Source organism: Lactuca serriola, chromosome 2, assembly GCF_051521515.1.
Source record: "Lactuca serriola cultivar US96UC23 chromosome 2, Lser_US96UC23_V15, whole genome shotgun sequence".
NCBI classification, from domain to species: Eukaryota; Viridiplantae; Streptophyta; class Magnoliopsida; order Asterales; family Asteraceae; genus Lactuca; species Lactuca serriola.
The window spans coordinates 211,747,340-211,765,530 of record NC_136409.1 but is presented as its reverse complement, the minus strand read 5'-3'; the positions used below and the strand labels follow the sequence as shown (position 1 = coordinate 211,765,530).

The 18,191-nt window shown below is 37.3% G+C and overlaps 2 protein-coding genes across 2 annotated transcripts; one reads left to right on the top strand and one right to left on the bottom strand.

The window, feature by feature from the left end:
• The first annotated feature begins 9,830 nt into the window (after positions 1–9,830).
• LOC145088399 (putative serine/threonine-protein kinase PBL7) lies at positions 9,831–12,726 on the top strand. The gene is made up of 5 exons (XM_079026747.1): positions 9,831–10,055; positions 10,798–10,991; positions 11,482–11,671; positions 11,769–12,160; positions 12,232–12,726. Exons 1-5 carry the CDS (start codon positions 9,965–9,967, stop codon positions 12,526–12,528), a joined length of 1,164 nt encoding a protein of 387 aa, XP_078882873.1. The 5' UTR covers positions 9,831–9,964; the 3' UTR covers positions 12,529–12,726.
• Positions 12,727–12,953: 227 nt separating this feature from the next.
• On the bottom strand, positions 12,954–17,747 carry LOC145088398 (uncharacterized). Its single transcript, XM_079026746.1, has 18 exons — positions 17,476–17,747; positions 16,855–16,924; positions 16,250–16,762; positions 15,979–16,164; positions 15,768–15,881; positions 15,630–15,688; positions 15,481–15,547; positions 15,348–15,399; positions 15,172–15,264; positions 15,010–15,093; positions 14,533–14,876; positions 14,388–14,449; positions 14,233–14,302; positions 14,080–14,160; positions 13,908–14,009; positions 13,682–13,806; positions 13,478–13,598; positions 12,954–13,400 (listed from the first exon to the last, which is right to left on the bottom strand). Exons 1-18 carry the CDS (start codon positions 17,532–17,534, stop codon positions 13,194–13,196), a joined length of 2,409 nt encoding a protein of 802 aa, XP_078882872.1. The 5' UTR covers positions 17,535–17,747; the 3' UTR covers positions 12,954–13,193.
• Between the last annotated feature and the right edge of the window lie 444 nt (positions 17,748–18,191).

The following is an 18,191-nucleotide window of genomic DNA, read 5'->3' as shown; positions in this document are numbered from 1 at the left end:
GCAATATTCAAACGATAATAATAATAATAAAGAGATGAAGGGAAGATACATACCCGTCACCACATCAGGAGTCGCTCGCGCCTCCTCTGCTGTCATCTGAAACGCCCTGCTCTTCGCAACTGGCGTCTCGGCTCGGCCCTGCCGGCCATCTGTAATCCTCAAGGTAGCAGGGGCAGGTGCAGCCACCTTCCCTGCTGCGGCTAAGCTCGGACACTGGGACTTTTTATGTCCCCTCTGATTGCACTGAAAGCAAATCAGATCTGATGCTGCAACGGCAGTAGCAGGAGCCGTACAATCCCTACTCAAATGTCCAATCCGACCGCACTTGTAGCAGCCGGAACTCCCTGCCTTGCACGCCCCCTCGTGCATCTTCCCACACCTACCACATTTACCGTGGCTCGGCTGTCCCCTAGACCTGTGATCTGAAACCCTGGGCTTTTTGCCCGAACCGCCTGAACCCGAAACCGCCTCCGGTTTCCTCTTCTTCTCCATCTCGAGATCAATCTCCCTCTCCCGAGCCCTAGCAATCATATCTTCCAGCGTTTTACAGCTGGACCGGCTCACAAACTGGCGGATATCGCTCCGCAACATCTCATGATAACGGGCCTTCTTCATTTCCTCATTAGCCACATACTGAGGAACGAGAAGAGCCCTCTCCCTGAACTTGGAGGTGATCTCCGCCACTGTCTCTATAGTCTGGGTGAGGTCCTGAAACTCTCTAGCCAACTGCTGCACCTCAATGACCGGTGCAAACTCCGCCCTGAACCTGGTAGAGAAATCAGCCCAGGTCATGGCGTCCAATGCTGCATCATCCCCAATGGCATGTCCGACCTCCTCCCACCAATCTCGTGCCCTGTCCTTCAGAAGACAGGACGCCAATCTGACCTTGTCCCCCTCGGGACACCTGCTAGAGCGGAAAGCGTTGGCCACATCCGCCAACCATCTGGTACTCGCTATGGGGTCCCGCGCCCCATGATAGTCCGGAGCTGCACATGCCCTAAACTCCCTGAAGGTGAGGGTGCGCGACCCCATCATGGCCGCCACCTCTGCACGGAAGGTGCCCAATCTCTCATCCATCAGCTCCAGAATCCCCTCCTTGATCGAACCGAAGATCACAGGAGTCTGCTCTAAAATGATGCGCGTAATCTCCGAAGAAAGAAACTCTCGGGTCTGCTCATCCATGCGCTCGTCCCCCGAGCCTGAACCTGATCCCTCCCCGGCACCTCCGCTGCCGGCTGCTGGTCTGGAACGCAAAACCACCATTCTGAAACACATCACAACTACATCAGAAAACTGAAATATCTCAAGGGATCATTGATACTACAACTAGCTCCCTGGTCTTGTCTCAGCCTTTCTTGATTCGAGTACGGATCCTCTGCTTTCAGTAGTACGGGCCCATACTACTTTCCACATCTATCCGTACTTTCTTCAAGAACTGCCTTGACTTCACCAAGTCACTTCTACTACTACAGATCTCTGCTACTCTCATCCTAGGCTTGCCCTAGGGAAACCTCTGACTCAACTCAACTAATCCTCAGCTGCTGAAGGTCTCCTTATAATGCTAATTAGTCACCACCTGAACACCATCACATGTGACGAGGATCAGATAATCCTTCAAGTAAAAGACCCGTCCCTATAACGGTTGGACTCAAACAAGAGCTGCGCAATAGGGCCAGTTCCAGCACTCTGGGATTATTCAACCCTGATCACATGTGGTGTGACGTGTTCACCTAATGGCTAACTTCCATCACTCAGAACCCCACAAAGCACGAAGCAAACAGCATTCGGATAAAGGAAACATACTCAGGCAAAACTATTCTCATAACGAGAAGTTGTACTAGCATACAATGCTAAGCTCATACTATCAGGCATAACCTAAACAGGCTATCCTACTGCTGTCTACTCAATACTAGCATGCAATACTCATAAAGCTGTAACACATAAAGCAGGCACATAAGGCATCCTCCTAGATCCTTAGTCCTATACTAGCATGTTGTTCTACTGAAACTGAAATTGAACAAATAACTTGTATGGGTAATTTGGGAGTACTTACTTGAGCTCGGCTGATCGCATGCACCACACCCTTATCTCGTTTTTAAAAATTTTCTTTCTTTCTAAGTGCTTTCAAAATTCTTTTAGAAAACATTTTCCTTTTTAAAAAAAAATCTTTTTATTTCCCCTTAGTTTGAGTTCAGATACACCCGGAAGTGTATCCGAACCCCTCAAACCAGGGCTCTGATACCAACTTGAAACGACCCAAAAATACGACCCAAAAATTTCATTTTTCAATATAACCAAAAACATAGTCTGAGTGTCATATCATAAAAACCATACGTGATGTATCCCAAACATAATAAAAACACTGTGCGGAAAACTGTATCATATCTATGTCATATCAAAATCAAAAACTAATCAACTCCCAGGATAAAAGCTGAAGCTGTGGTGTGTGCGATGCCATCATCCCGAGCTCTTCCCTCTGCTTGCGGAAGTACCTGAAACCAAAACTGAAACTGTAAGCACGAAGCTTAGTGAGCTCCCCCAAACTACACATACCATACAATAACATATCAAGCACATACTAGGGCCTTGCCCCCTCCATCAAACCGAAGTCCGAAGCTGACTGGCTGGGACCTTGTCCCCTACATCGGACCAAAATCCGAAGCTAACTGACTGGGGCCTTGCCCCCTCCATCAGACCGAAGTCCGAAGCTGACATCGGACCGAAGTCCGAAGCTGACTGGGACCTTATCCCCTACATCGAACCGAAGTCCGAAGCTGACATCGGACCGAGATCCGAAGCTGACTGAACATAGCATAGACATATCACTAGCATGAACACACATAAATCCTGTCTGAGCCACGAAGGCATCAAACATGCTAACTGCTGCATCGGATCAAAATCCAGATACTACTACTAGCTAAACGGGCCGGAATTGTGGCCTTAGACCCATTCCTACTGAAAGGAAACTCACCTCGTGAACTGGCTGCTGAGTGTATGGCTCTGGAAGCTAACTGCTGCTGTTCCGGTATCTCCCTGGCTACAAGTCCATAAACATACTCAATCAAATACTAAACACTGCACTGGGTAAAATGACTCTTTTACCCCTGGTCAAAGTCAACTCTCGATCAAGGTCAACTCTCGGTCAAAGTCAACTCTCGGTTGACCTGACTCGCCGAGTCCCTATTCTCACTCCTCGACCCTACTCGCTGCTACTCGTCGAGTATGGCATTGACTCGACGAGTACCCTCTCGATCCAAGAACTCAGACAATCTTCATCCGACTCGCCGAGTCATATGAACAACTCGACGAGTTGTTCTTGAGCTTAAGAAGATTGCCTTGGACTCGCCGAGTTGTATGAACAACTCGCCGAGTCTCTCCATTACTGAGTCTACCCTCAAACTCGCTGAGTCCACTCCACTACTCACTGGTCCCACTCGACACCGCTCAAAAGGAAGAAATCGGGGACTCGCGACTCGACTCGCCGAGTCGTTCTTCCGACTCGCCGAGTCACCGCCATGCAACTATTCTACACTCGATTCTGCTCGAATCCAACACATACAAATGATAGATCTGAGTCCAATAAGCTGATTTACCACGTAAAGTTTCCAACTTTACGTGTACAAACACATGAACAAGGGAATAAAGGCTAAAAAGGCACTTAAAAGGGTAGATCTAGGGTTATGATGCAAAATAGCTCCATCAAGGCAATAGATCTGGGCTCTACAACTCCTAAATGAAAAGATCTAAAGATATTTTGACATAAAAGGGCTTCCATATCAACATAAGGCTTGAGAAAAACATCCACTAGATCTAGAGGGGGTTTTAAAGCATAAAAGGGGAGGAAATCTGAAGAATACCTCAAAGAGTTCTTGCTTTTCCTTGAATCCCTGCTCCACAATCCTTCTCCTTGCTCGTTTCTTCTTCTCCTTCTTCAAGCCTTCACAATTGCACACAAAATCACTTAGAATCACTCAAGAACGAATTAGGGTTTTCACACAGCTTTTGAGGGTGAAGGAGGCGAGAATGGAGGCCATAAGATGGCTTAAATAGTGGGCAACCCGGGGATTTAGGGTTTCTTCCAGACGGACAGACTCGCCGAGTCGCCAGCTAACACGTGCTCGAAATCCCGTCCCTACTCGGCGAGTCAGGCTATGAACTCGCCGAGTCCCTCTTGCAAAACTTCAAAATAAAAGCCAAGGAATCATCATACTGGAGACGGGTCGTTACAGGATCGGACGGTAGTAGAGTTACTTAGTGGATCCGGAAAAATTCTTGAGGAAAAGTATAGATAGGTGTGGAATGTAGTACTGGGCTCGTACTACTAAAAGCATAGGACTTGTACTCAAATCGAGGAGGAATTCGGGGATTCTAATGAGATGGTAGATGGTAGATTGTATGGTTTGGCACCATGATTCACTGCAGTGTGTTTCCATCCTTATCGGATTATCAATGATGGTTGTTTAGACTGGGGATAGGTCTGTTGATTTCTTGGGCCTTACTGGCCATGTCATTCTGGGTTTTGAATGGTGTAGACCTAGGTGATTTAGTGGCCATGTCATCCAGGAAACACTAGCCCTAAATATGAAATACCTAGCCTATCATCTAGCATCCATCCTTAACATCTCATAACTATCTCATATCACAAATAAATAAGGGTATTTTGGGAAATCACCGTTCGGGCTCTGGCTGATTGTACACATTGCTCCAACACGTTTCCTCTTAAAACTCTTGCTCGTTTTTAGAAAAATCATTTCTTTTGAAATTTTTTCTAAAATCCTCAGTTTGATTCCAGAATTTCCCGAAGGTATATCCGAATCCCTCAAACCAAGGCTTTGATACCAACTTATAACGTCGTCAATTTTCAAACAATTTTTTTATTTAAAAAAAACACGTATTCTCATAACATAGTTCACAAAATCTCAAATGACATTGTTTTCAAAAAAACATATTCAGAAAATGTTTTAAACACAATCCAGGATCCTCCAAAATGTAACTTCGTCTCGTGTGTACAGTCAAGTCGGCGCCTTCCCGTGATCCTAAGAAGTACCTGAAACACATAACACATAACATGGTAAGCACGAATCTTAGTGAGTTCCCCAAAATACCACGCAAATCTCATTAGCCTCTCATGGTCATACTCAATCAAGACCCTCAGGTCAATGTGCCTCAATGGAACCCTCCGGTCCCACAACTCGGGTGGACCCTCCGGTCCTAACTCGGTAAGATCGGAATAATACACAACATAAATCACAAAAACATAATGCAGGATATCGCAATACTCAATATAAGCATATAAGACCCTTCGGTCACACAAAGGTTACCACTCTAGGTAAGTATAGTGAGAAGACTCACCTTATAAGAAAGCAAGGAAACTAAATACCCCTCGAACAGTCTAATTCCCTGCCTACATGAAATATGCATCCATAATTAACACCTAAAGATCACAGCTCTAAATATGTAACATCCATAAAAATCAAGCCAAAAGGCGAAGGCATGACCGTACACTTCCTCGATTGATGATTTTTATTTCTGGGAACTCTGATATTAAACTATTTTGAAAACATTTTGTAATAACTAATGACTTTTGGATGTTTGAAAAGTTATAAATTGGCTTGATTTTTATGGATGTTACAAAATAAACTCATGATAGTCCCTCTTTAACTCTTAGGATGGGTAAAAGACCATTTTACCCCTCCATGACCTCTATCCCTCAAGTTTGACCAAACCCTAAAGTCAACAGAAGTCAATAGTCGAGTCAACGGTCCATGTTGATCCAACTCGGTGAGTGTATCTATGCGACTCGTCGAGTCCATTCGGTTCCTCAGAACCCTTATGAAAGTCCAACTCAACTCGCCGAGTTACCACGTTCCCAAACTCATCATGACAAATTCCATCTGACTCATCGAGTTAGTTCATCGACTCGTCGAGTCCCTTAAGTTGAATTCTCATTCAGACATTTTAAGGCATAACTGATACCCCATACTCCAGATCTATATTCCTAAGGCTTGAATATCACATAAAGCTACAAGCTTTACGTGCATGCATGGCATATTAGGCTCATAATGTTAATACAAGCTTTACGTGCATGCATGGCATATTAGGCTCATTTCTAATGCAGTCATATCAATACGTCGTTGCTCGTCTTAAAGACGTGGTATAACATACTCTATAGACAACTCATCATCATCATTCAAGTCACTGGATGTTGGAGACTAAAAGTAAAATATACCTAAATTATATTAATATACTATTTAAAAACCAACGTGCATAAAAGTATTTAATAATAATAAAAACAACTTGGTCAAACATATAAAAAACATAATTGTAAATAGTCTATCATAACAAGTTTGTCTGTACTTGCTTATGTGTCATCTTTCGGAGTTCTATATGCTTTCAATTTAAGTTGTAACACCCTTTCTGATTTATTTCTTAATTTTATAGATGCTTTTGCGGGTTTATTTTTTTATTTTATTTCGAAACTCATTATCTTGGTTTTTTATCTGCAAAAACAAAATTTCATGAACATTTTAATATATTACCGTAAAAATAAATTAAAACTATTTTTTTTGTTTTTCGATTTTACTTTTATCAGGCGTAATTCCGAAAGCTCCTATAAATAGAATACAACTCATCATCATCGTTCGAATCACTGGATGTTAGAGACTAAAAGTAAAATATACCTAAATTATATTAATATACTATTTAAAAACCAACGTGCATAAAAGTATTTAATAATAATAAAAACAACTTGGTGAAACATATAAAAAAACATAATTGTAAATAGTCTATCATATCAAGTTTGACTGTACTTGCTCATGTGTCATCTTTCGGAGTTCTATATGCTTTCAATTTAAGTTGTAACACCCTTTCTGATTTATTTCTTAATTTTATAGGTGCTTTTGCAGGTTTATTTTTTATTTTATTTCGAAACTCATTATCTTGGTTTTTTATCTGCAAAAACAAAATTCCACAAACATTTTAATACATTACCGTAAAAATAAATTAAAACTATTTTTTTTTTCGATTTTACTTTTATCGGGCGTAATTCCGAAAGCTCCTATAAATGGAATACAACTTCATCGTCCGCAAAACTCATTTTTTTAACAACATCAACGCAAACTCGTCTTTAGACTAATATGAATTATTGAACATTATCCAAAAAAACTTATAAGTACAGTTATTCCGGATTGATATTCCGTAACATCGTTTCAGAATATTTCATCGGGTTTCGGATCACGTTCTTCGTGCTCCGGACTTAGATTACCATTCCAGAACCCCTACAATCCCTAATTTTGGACTAAAACAAGTGATCCAAAATACACTACAAAGTACTTACATGAGATTCATACACATAGAACGAGAAAAACATTAAAAAAAAAGATAATCTGGATTCGATCATAGTATTCTGGAGTCGTTTCTCGTATTTCGGACCATTCCGAAATACGTAAGTCATTTTATAAAATCAAATACAAAGTAACTTAAAAAGTAGAACTTACTTGGTTTTACGAATCCATGCTGAAAATTTAGTCTGAAATGCAAATAGATCGTGTTTCGGATTTGCAAATTCTGAAACGTGTATTCCATATTTTTAATCCTAATGTTATAGTAAATGGTGATATTACAATCTACCATGGAAATTACGGTAGAAACATATGCTCATTCTAATCCTATTTTAATCTTAGTGTTAACCACTCAAAATTTACATTCACACGTCACAAGGAAATTATAATCAAACTTATTTTAAGAATATTATATAGATCGACAAACATTTAGATCTACATTTATTGCTAAGATACAAATCACTTTCACCAAAAAGAAATATTTACTTTTAATGGCAAATTATGATGACGGTGATTTTTTTGTCGATTTTGATGATCGTGATAATAATCGTGACAAAGAGATTGTAGTATGGCCACCATTTTTGTCTCTTCTCGTTAAATTTGTGCATTTCGCAGTTACTCCTATTTTGTGTGGGCATTTGTCGTGATTGAATTGCCTCATGTGATTTTGAATTTTAGTGTCTCTTATCTTAATACACATGATCTTCAAATTCAATGTTATCATTTTAATTTTTCAAGTATGACATCATTTTTTAGACATGTTTTTATATAGAATTTATCTAAACCATATTTAATGAAAATATAAAAAGACAAGCGTTTCCATGTGTATGCAGGTATTTGAAATTAAATGAATTATATTTGCACCCACACACAAAAATATCATGATTGTTGGGTATTAAAGTCAAATTACAATTTTTTTGGGATGAATGAATTATAAAGTACACTTTTTGAATGATTATGATAAGTCGTCTCATAGTTAAAGGTAAATCATGGTAGGATACTGGATATATAGAAATGTCGATGTAGTTTTATATTTTAGTTAACCATTTAAATAAAAATTATAAAAAATGTTTTATTCTTTATATATATAATACTAATTGAAGTTTTTTTTTCAGTCAATGATAATAGTAATTATGATCATATACAGCTTTTCATCAAATTGTTATTTCGTTCATGTCATTGTTTTAAATCGATCATTTATTTTAGTTAATTAAACTAAAGTTAAATCAAAATAATAGCATGTTAAGAATATATATAGCAATCATTCTTTTACTTTGTATGCATTATAATTCGTTATTATTGACCTTATATAATACAAATAAGCGATGACATGATATTGTCTCTCAATCTCATATATTAATAAAATAGGTACCTATTAAAGGATAAAAATGTATCATATCATTAAATATTTGATTAATTAATCCCTTTATCATTAAATATTTGATTGATTAATCCATTTAGATGGGACCACTTATATTAATATGTTTATGTTTGGCAAGACAACTAGTGGTAGCAATACGTGCGATACTATAGAAATTTATAGAAAATTTGTGTTTATATAATAGGCAACATATGAGTTATAATAAAATTAAGCTTAATTATTTATAGACAAATTTACATAAGTGGTCTATGATGTTTATAAAAAAATCATCGTAACCTTCGGTCTCCACCACTATCAAGATCATATACTGAAATTGATAAAACATGCACTTAATTAAACAGAATACTCGGTTTTAGCAGGTTCAAATCGATAGTTATACCAACATGATTTCACAATTGTTCGGCAATTGAATCAATGGTTGTTTTGATTAACCGCGAGTAACTCCAACACACTGACTGGTGAGACAGATGTTGAGACATCGTTTGGCGGCATCAATAAGATCGTTGTATCACTGTGGCGATGATAAATTTTTTGGCTGAAACAAGTTTTATAGCTGTAGGGAAGGAGTGTTGGTGGTTATGTTCTGTTGAAGGTATTTGATGGTGATGTTGGGCACACCATGCATTCAAGTTTATAATGTTTGTAAATCGGTTTAATATCTCAAAAAACCTAAATTTTCATGATATTCTACTTTATTTTATTCAAAACAAAACTAAGAATTGAACAGTGATACAAATTGCCTACCATCATATGAAGCAAAGTGGACTTGATTTTGTTGGATGCTATCATTGTATGTCATGTCGATTTTTTTTTTTTTTTTAGTATATATCCGATTAGGATTTTTGATATAAAAAACAAAACAATATTGTTTCAACTTACAATCACAACATCAGTAACTTTAATTTAACTAAGATCATACGAAATTTAACTAATGGCTAAAGTGCTAGACACGATTCATACATGTGTTTACAAATTTTCACTACCAAAATAGTGAAATAAGTAAAATAAAACATATCAACCAATTAAATATAATATATGAATACCAAGACAAAAAGCAGCGACGCAACAAGACAAATAATCAAAAATGATTAAGAAAACCACAAGGGGACACTCCATTGAAAGAGTAATGTAGAGCTTTTCTCTCTCTCGTTGTCTTAATATTTTCAACTCTCTCTCTCTCTCTCTCTCTCTCTCTCTCTCTCTCTAGAGGGTGAACTCTGTGTGTTGTGGAGAGGGAAAACAAATGGGTTGTTTATTCTGCTCTGATAAATCCAAGAAGAAACCTAAATTTCAGCAGAACAAGAAGCCAGAAGATCAGATCTCATCAGCTCCAGGTAACCAAAATTACTGAAATATTCCAACACATAAATCAAAATTCTGGTAAACCCGTTACCAACATTGTTTTCTTTGATCAATCCAATTGCCCCAGTTCTCTATATCTTCTTTGCTTCTCAATTCCCAATAATTATTTTTTTTTTTAAAAAAAAAAAAATTGTAGTTTCTGCTATTTGTATATTCATGTTCAAATAGGGTATGCTTTAAAGTTGTATAAACAATTTCTGGAGGCTGATCTGATTTGACCCAGTCAAATTGATTTCTAGGCAAATTGTCGTTTAGCATTTGAATCTCTCTTTGTCCCATTCATTCTTGATTATCATTGTGTTCGGCTCACTTGCTATAATTGCAATCGCTAGTGTTGCAAAAGTGGAAAACGAGAGAATTCATGGTCAGTATTTGTTGAAATCATTATCAATTTTCTTTATTGTCCCTGGTGTTAATAATAATATAGTAGGGTTTCCAATTATTATCTTCAATTTTTCATTGTGAATCATTTCTCATAATTTCCAATTATATGAATCCTATGTATCGTTGGTAGCAAGCATAGATTTAGGGTTTAGATTTTTCCCCAAATTAGAAATCACAAAACGGAATGTATTAAAGGTGGAAACTTTAAGGGATTTGTAGTCTGTTTTGAACTCTATGATGATGCGTTTTTTCTTAAATCATATTCATATCTTATATCCTTCTTCTTATTCCAATTCTACACTTAAATTTTTAAGAATTGCTTGTTTTCAGATAAATCTAAGGTTAATTCTGGTGTGGGGTTAAATAAAGAAGCTTTGAAAGATGGAGGATCTACACACATTGCAGCACACACATTTACATTTCGTGAATTAGCAGCTGCAGCCAAGAACTTTAGAGCAGATTGTCTTTTGGGTGAAGGTGGGTTTGGTAGAGTATATAGAGGCCGATTAGAGAGCACCAACCAGGTTTGTTCAATTTATCAAGTTTCTTTAAGGGTTAAATGCAAGAAATAGCATCTTACTTTCATTGTACTTTAAGAATGACAAAATAAAAGACCCTTTTGGACTGAATTGCAAAACCATAATTTTATTTGTAATGATGGGCATAATTTATTGTAATTTTCTGAGCACATAAGGGATGTTACAAATGTAAAAAAAAAAAAATTGATGTAAATTTGTGAGGTTTTATTTGGATTTAAGTTGACTTGACCTCTTCTTTGTCTTTTTTTCTCTATTTGCAATTGAGAGAGTGGGTAACATGTTGGCAATAAGTGTGTTTAATAATTAAAAACAGTTCAATTATTGAAACATAGATTATATCCATTCCAAAAAGTTATAGATTTAGTCCAGATGTTTGATTTGTTGTAAGGAATGATCCCTAAAACAAATTTAAGTTCTGTTGCATCCGTTAAGTTTAAGTAGAATGACTATTTTACCCTTTCCGTGTATTGTGCAGGTTGTGGCGATCAAACAACTTGATCGTAATGGCTTACAAGGAAACAGAGAGTTTCTTGTTGAAGTGTTGATGTTAAGCCTCCTTCACCACCCTAATTTAGTCAACTTAATTGGATATTGTGCTGATGGCGATCAAAGACTTTTGGTATACGAATACATGCCACTTGGATCATTAGAAGACCATCTACATGGTACTTTTATTTTTAAATATTAAAATGATTAGTTACTTATTCTTAATTTGTTATATATGTAATATATATATTTGTTTTGTTGTTTACATTGATTCAGATCTACCTCCTGATAAACAACAACTTGACTGGAACACACGGATGAAAATAGCTGCGGGGGCCGCAAAAGGGTTGGAATATCTACACGATAAAGCTAGCCCTCCGGTTATATACCGTGACCTAAAATGCTCAAACATTTTGCTTGATCAAGATTATAACCCAAAATTGTCTGATTTTGGGTTAGCAAAATTGGGACCCGTGGGTGACAAGACCCACGTGTCCACCCGTGTCATGGGAACATATGGGTATTGTGCTCCCGAATACGCCATGACAGGTCAGCTCACCCCCAAATCAGATGTCTACAGTTTTGGAGTCGTTCTTCTTGAAATTATTACAGGCAGAAAAGCAATCGATCATGCCAAAACCGGTTGTGAACATAATCTCGTTGCTTGGGTAAGAAACAAAATAAAATGCTGAATTATTTATTTATTTATTGAAAATTAATTAATTAATATGGGTGGCAGGCACGGCCTTTATTTAAAGACAGGAGGAAATTCGGGCAGATGGCTGACCCGATGCTTGAAGGGCAGTACCCTGTAAGAGGATTGTACCAGGCACTTGCTGTGGCTGCAATGTGTGTACAGGAACAGCCTACCATGAGGCCAGTCATTGCTGATGTGGTCACCGCTTTGACTTATCTTGCTTCACAAAGATATGACCCGAGGGCCCGCTCCCGGTCCCGGTCCCAGTCCCAATCCCAGTCTGGCTCTTCCACCCCAAGAACACAACGAAACAGTGATGCTGCCAATGCCTTGAGGTGATGAAAGATTGATTCATGCTTTTTGCTAACGGGAAAATATGAGTCTTTTGTGTTTATTCTTTTCAACTTTGTTTATTTCTGTCCCACTATATTCTTTTTTTTTTTTACTTGAATTTTCGTGTTTTATTTATTATTAAAGGATTGGAGATTCTTGTAATTAGTTAGCTCTATATAAAAGATTAGCGGTCAATCTGGTTTTTTTGAGTCTTGCAAATGATGGGTTTGTATTGCATTTGTTATGCGTTGGACTTGAAATGATGTTTGATATGACAAATATTATAATTTTTGTCTCATAAAAAAGGTGGAAGAAGGTTGTTTGACCTCGGTATCCTGTCTGTCTTAGCAAAAGACATGAATGTCAAGTAGCCCTGTAGAAAGCTTGTGAGTAATATATCACTTTGTACTTGGTCTAGAACACGACAAAAATGATAAAGATACAATACCATACATAATTCCCAATTCTCTTTTTACATTTTCTCTTAAAACCAACTGGGGTTTTATTAATTACTAAACAAACAAATGGCTAATGAGCTATATATATAAGTTAAAAGAAATTGTTTTAAAAGAAGAAAAAAAAACACTAGTAATGTACGCTTCTCCCTCAAAAGTCAAAACCAACATGAACACAAGATAATGATGTTTTCCTTGAGTGTATGATATGATCCATCATGAGTCAAGGGTGGTCAACGATACCTGCTCCATCTCATGACCATTATGATCATGGTGTTCTTCCTGCACAAGTTTAAGGTTTTGTTCTTCACCACCAACATCAAGCTGTATATTTTGCAGAGGTTTTGGGCTTTGTTCATCAACAGTAGTGGTAGTGGTAGTTGTAGTGGCCTTTACATCCACATGCTCTTCTGCTGGCTTTGCCTGTGGGAAGTCGCTAAATTTGTTAATGGGTTTAGGGTTTAGAAAGATGACATGACAAAAGAGGGTTTAGAATTGACCTTGTTCTTGTCACGCCACCCCAGCACAAATGGTCTTGATAACAGACTAATCTTTCTTGCAGGTATCTCTTGTGTCAGTTCTTGACTTGTTCTTATTGTTGATGAATCTTGATTAGCAGATCTAAGTTTTTAAATAATAAAAAAAATGATTGTTATTGTTACTAGTGTACTGATATTGATATTGATATTGGTAATGGTGGTTACCTTGGAGAAGGCTGTGCTTTTGTTTGGCCAGACTGGTATTGCAAGGTTGCCTCCAACATTGATTCTGCCATAACCACTCTCTTCTCCATTTCAGCAAGGGAAGCAGTCGCTGTTTCATATTTTTCCTGAATCATAATCATCCAATATATTAAAAAAAAATCATTTGTTTTCTACCGAAAGTATTTGCATTATAGTTTTGTAACATTATAATAATTTCCTTTTTAACCTGAAGCACTTCAGTGGCATATCTCTGGGCTGCAGCATCTTGCTCAGCATATCTGCGAGCATCTTCTGTTACCTTTTGCTCTTGCTCTACCCGCATCAAAACCTTTAAATAAAATAAAAAAATATGTTTTATGTAATCAAATGTGAATTGGTTGATGTTATTAAATTAAAACCTGAATCATGGCATTCTCTTGTTCTTGTTTGTCAGCAAGAGCCTGTTGTAGCTCAGCAACATCCCGCTCTAATTGTTCAACCTAAAAAAACAATTATTAATTAAAAAAAAAACATAATACTTTTTTTCAAAATTGCCCATTTTTGCAACATACCTTTGCACTTAATTCTCGACGATTATCCTGTTTGACCATCTCCATTAAAGCAGTTTCCAACTCTTCAGCTCTGTAAACATGAAACCAATTTTTAAGAAAGATCATTACCAAAATTTAATTTAATAAAATCATTCCAACAAAAATTGCAACTAAACCTGAGTATTGCAGATCTTTTTTCCTCTAGTACTTTGCACAGCTCATTCTTTAGCCACGCAACCTACAAAGGACAATTTTGTAATTTTAGTATAGTATATATGATACAATGAAGGAATAGTAGATATATACAATGTGTAACCTAACCTGTTCTTGAAGATCTGGAAGAGAATCAATCTCCACATCCCCTGACACACCCACATACAACTCATCTGCATTAGAAGATCCAGAATTCATCCGTGACAATGCACCATTTACCATTTTACCCTGTGAATCCCTCCACATACGAAGTCCTTTTGTTCTTTCTATTAGAGCAGCTTCAACAGCTGGCCTATGTTTGTTTCTTAAGTCTTCAAGTCTCTCTTCATTCACATTTTGATAACCCATGCAAGCTGTCAAAACAAGTTGACTACTGTCAAATGTTGACCCTGCTAGTGACTGCAGCAGTGTCACTGCATCCCCAGCATCCTTTGTTGTCACTAATGCAGGTCCTGCACAAAACTGAATAAAACTAAATTCCAATTTATAAAAACATATATATATATATATATATATATATATATATATATATATATATATATATATATCATCATAAATATAGATCAAAGAAAGGAAACACAGTACCATATAACTCCATTAATGATAGGGCTGTTCGAAAAAGCATGACTCGATTCCCTTGAAATAGAAGTACATCCCAGACTCGAAGAACTGGAAGGAGAATTTTATAAGTTTTTATATTTTGGTTTTGTTGTTGATTAATAAATATAAAAACAAAGAGAAACTGACCACTTTCCCAGGGAAGCATATTCATAAACAGAGAAAGGAACCATGGTCCAGAGACCCATGCGATTTGGACTCCTAGGTAATCTAGGTGGTTAACTGCATCAAACAAATAATGGAGCAAAATCAATGAATATCGTTATCATATAGTATAGAAAATAGATGATATATGAAAAACAAACCTAATTTAGGAAACCTCTCACGCACCAACTCCTCAAAAACAAGCTGGTCAACCTGAGAGAAATCAGAGTCTAAATATATAAAATGGTCCACATTTTAATAATCTTTGTGATCAAGAGATTATAAAGTAAGTACCTGAGACTCGATCATTTCCTCTGAATAATAGCCTTCAAAATAATCATCAAGAATACCCATTAAAGCCCTGAGATTAAATTGAAAAAGCAATGTAAATATATTGTTCAGGCAGCTGGGAAGGGTAACATTTACTAAGGCTCAAAACCTACCAAAAGGCATTTTCTTCAGGCATCAGAAGAAGTAATAAGCCAGCAAAAAAATTCATGGCCTGAATTTAATACAATAGATTAGCATCACATTTCACATAATCTATCAGAAAATTTTAAAAAAATTAGTTGGATGCTGACCTGGCAGTAGCCAACAGAGGGGTTATGGCGAGCATATGCTGTGAGTAAACGTCTCAAAGCATTTCTACCACCTTCATCTAGAGCAGGGTGACCTGGAAAAGTCCGAGGCAAGTCCTGTGAAACAAAACAGTATATCTGATTAGGAATTGTACAAAAAAAAGTAACCAGGAATAGTAATTTACTACTGAAGTGAATTAAATTAGGTGATGACCTTTTCAATCTGAAGTTTCCATTTCTCAGGTGCGTTCATGGAGTCATTCTTTGAGTCCTTACTTGCTTCATCTACTTCTTGAATTTGCTGATCCACATTGTTATCATTCTTAGTATCAGAAAGTAGAAGATTCTGATAGTAATTCTTAATGTGGCGAGCCTTGACACCCACAAAAGCTTGCCATAGCTGCAATTACAAGTGGTTGATTATAGTAATATAATACTTTGAAACATTACATAAATAAAAGGAAATGGAAGAGTACACAGCCTACCTCTCCCCTAAGAGCCATTGGCACTCCACCTTGGACAAGAAACTCCAATTCCTGTTTCCATGGAATTGAAGATTCCTGAGGGGCAGCAGTGCCATCAGCAGCTGGAATTGAGGGAGTGACACCATCACTTGCAGGGATATCTGGAGTTGTGTCTGACTCTGGCCTGTCCAAATCATAAAACTCATCCTCAGAGTCCTCAACAGAAGCAACATTTTCAGTTTCAGGATCTTCATCTGTTTTTGTCCCACTAATCTTTCTCTTAACACGAGCATTCATCATATCCTCAATGGCTCTAAGTGATGGCCTAATATGAGCCCATATTTGGACCCCATGAGACTTAGTCTCAGAAACTTCATCTTCTTGAGGTTTTAAATCATCATGGCCAGGCTTCTCACTGCTCAAATCATCTCCTTCTGGGGCTTTATCAGAACCACCATTTACAGGCAATTGAGCACCCTCTGATTGCCTTTCCAGAAAGTCTTTCCACCTATCTGATCGTTCTTCCTCTTCCTCCTAAAACCATGTAGGGTTGTAGGTTTTACATTATGAATGTAATTGAATGATATGTAAATAAGTAAGAAGATGGAGATTAAAGAGAGTAAAACCTTGTAGATATTTGCATATTCCCGGTATCTCTGTACATGCTGAGGTCTCACTGCAAAACCGTAGGCATCTCTGTCCAATAAAAATAAGTAAGTAATAAGATGGGAGAATTTGGAACCTTGTACATGATTTTAGTTTCACTTTCATGTGCTATGATTTTTTCTCTTGAGAAGTTCGTAATTCAACTGTTGAAAAGTATTTTAACTGCTCTAAAGTTAAAAAAAATAGCAAAAAGGCATAATGTGGCTCTTTTATTAAAAAAGAGGGATTCCTAAATCAAATTTCAATAACACCAAACAAGATCATGTCCAAAATAATTGATCCTAAAAAGTGCGAAACCACTATTCATCACAAAGTTAATCATTTAGGCGTCCAATTAAAGAAGATCAAAATCAAATCCCTCACCCAGATCAAAAACCGTTTCGATAATTTTCGTAACTTCCAATGTCACATTACACGATCACAGCAGTATACAGTATAAGTTTAAGTAATCATCCAATATGAGATATAGATCCAACATTAAACATGGAGAAAATGGGGTGAATGTGAGAAAAATCGAACACCCTAAAAAAAGGGGGCAATTATGGCATAATAACCGTAAATATAGTCGAAACAACTGATACCTCTTATGTTCAAACGTGACAAGAGGAGGATTCAAGATTGGTACTTTGGTTGTCTTCATTATCGGAGGTGTAACCGGACAAAATCGATCTACTTCCGAACTGAACCCCTTGAATGACTGTTGACAATTGAACCGGCGAGTCTAGAGAGAGAGAGAGAGAGAGAGAGAGTATGACTACTGCTTCTATTGCGAGTGAGCCAGTCTACTGTAGTTGCTAGTTGGATGAACGGAAAGGGGCGGAGGCATGGAGGAGATCACGTGGAAAAGCCGAAATCAGCGTCTCACGTTATGGACTCGCTGTGTATAATTTGTATATGGGTGGGTCTATACTCTATACAATACATGTGCTCATTCCTTCACACGCAACTCGAGTTTCGAGTAGTATCTTCAGATCTAAAAAATAAAACTTTTGGGATCTCTACTTTGTTTTGTTTTTTTTTTTTTTTAATAACTTTTAACCCCCCATATTTGACAGTAACTTCTTTTAACTCATACAATTTTAATTTTTTTTTAAATAAAAACGCTTTGATTGAACCAAATTAACGTTCCAAACAACAAGCTAAACTGCATAGTGCTTACATTGATCGCTAATTTTCCTCACCGGTTAACTACGTGACCTAATAGAAGGTCCAAATTAGCTATATTACTTTAGTTTGACTGAGTCGATCAGTTTTTCTTTGTCAAACCATAAATGCCATATTCTTCTGTTGGCAAAAT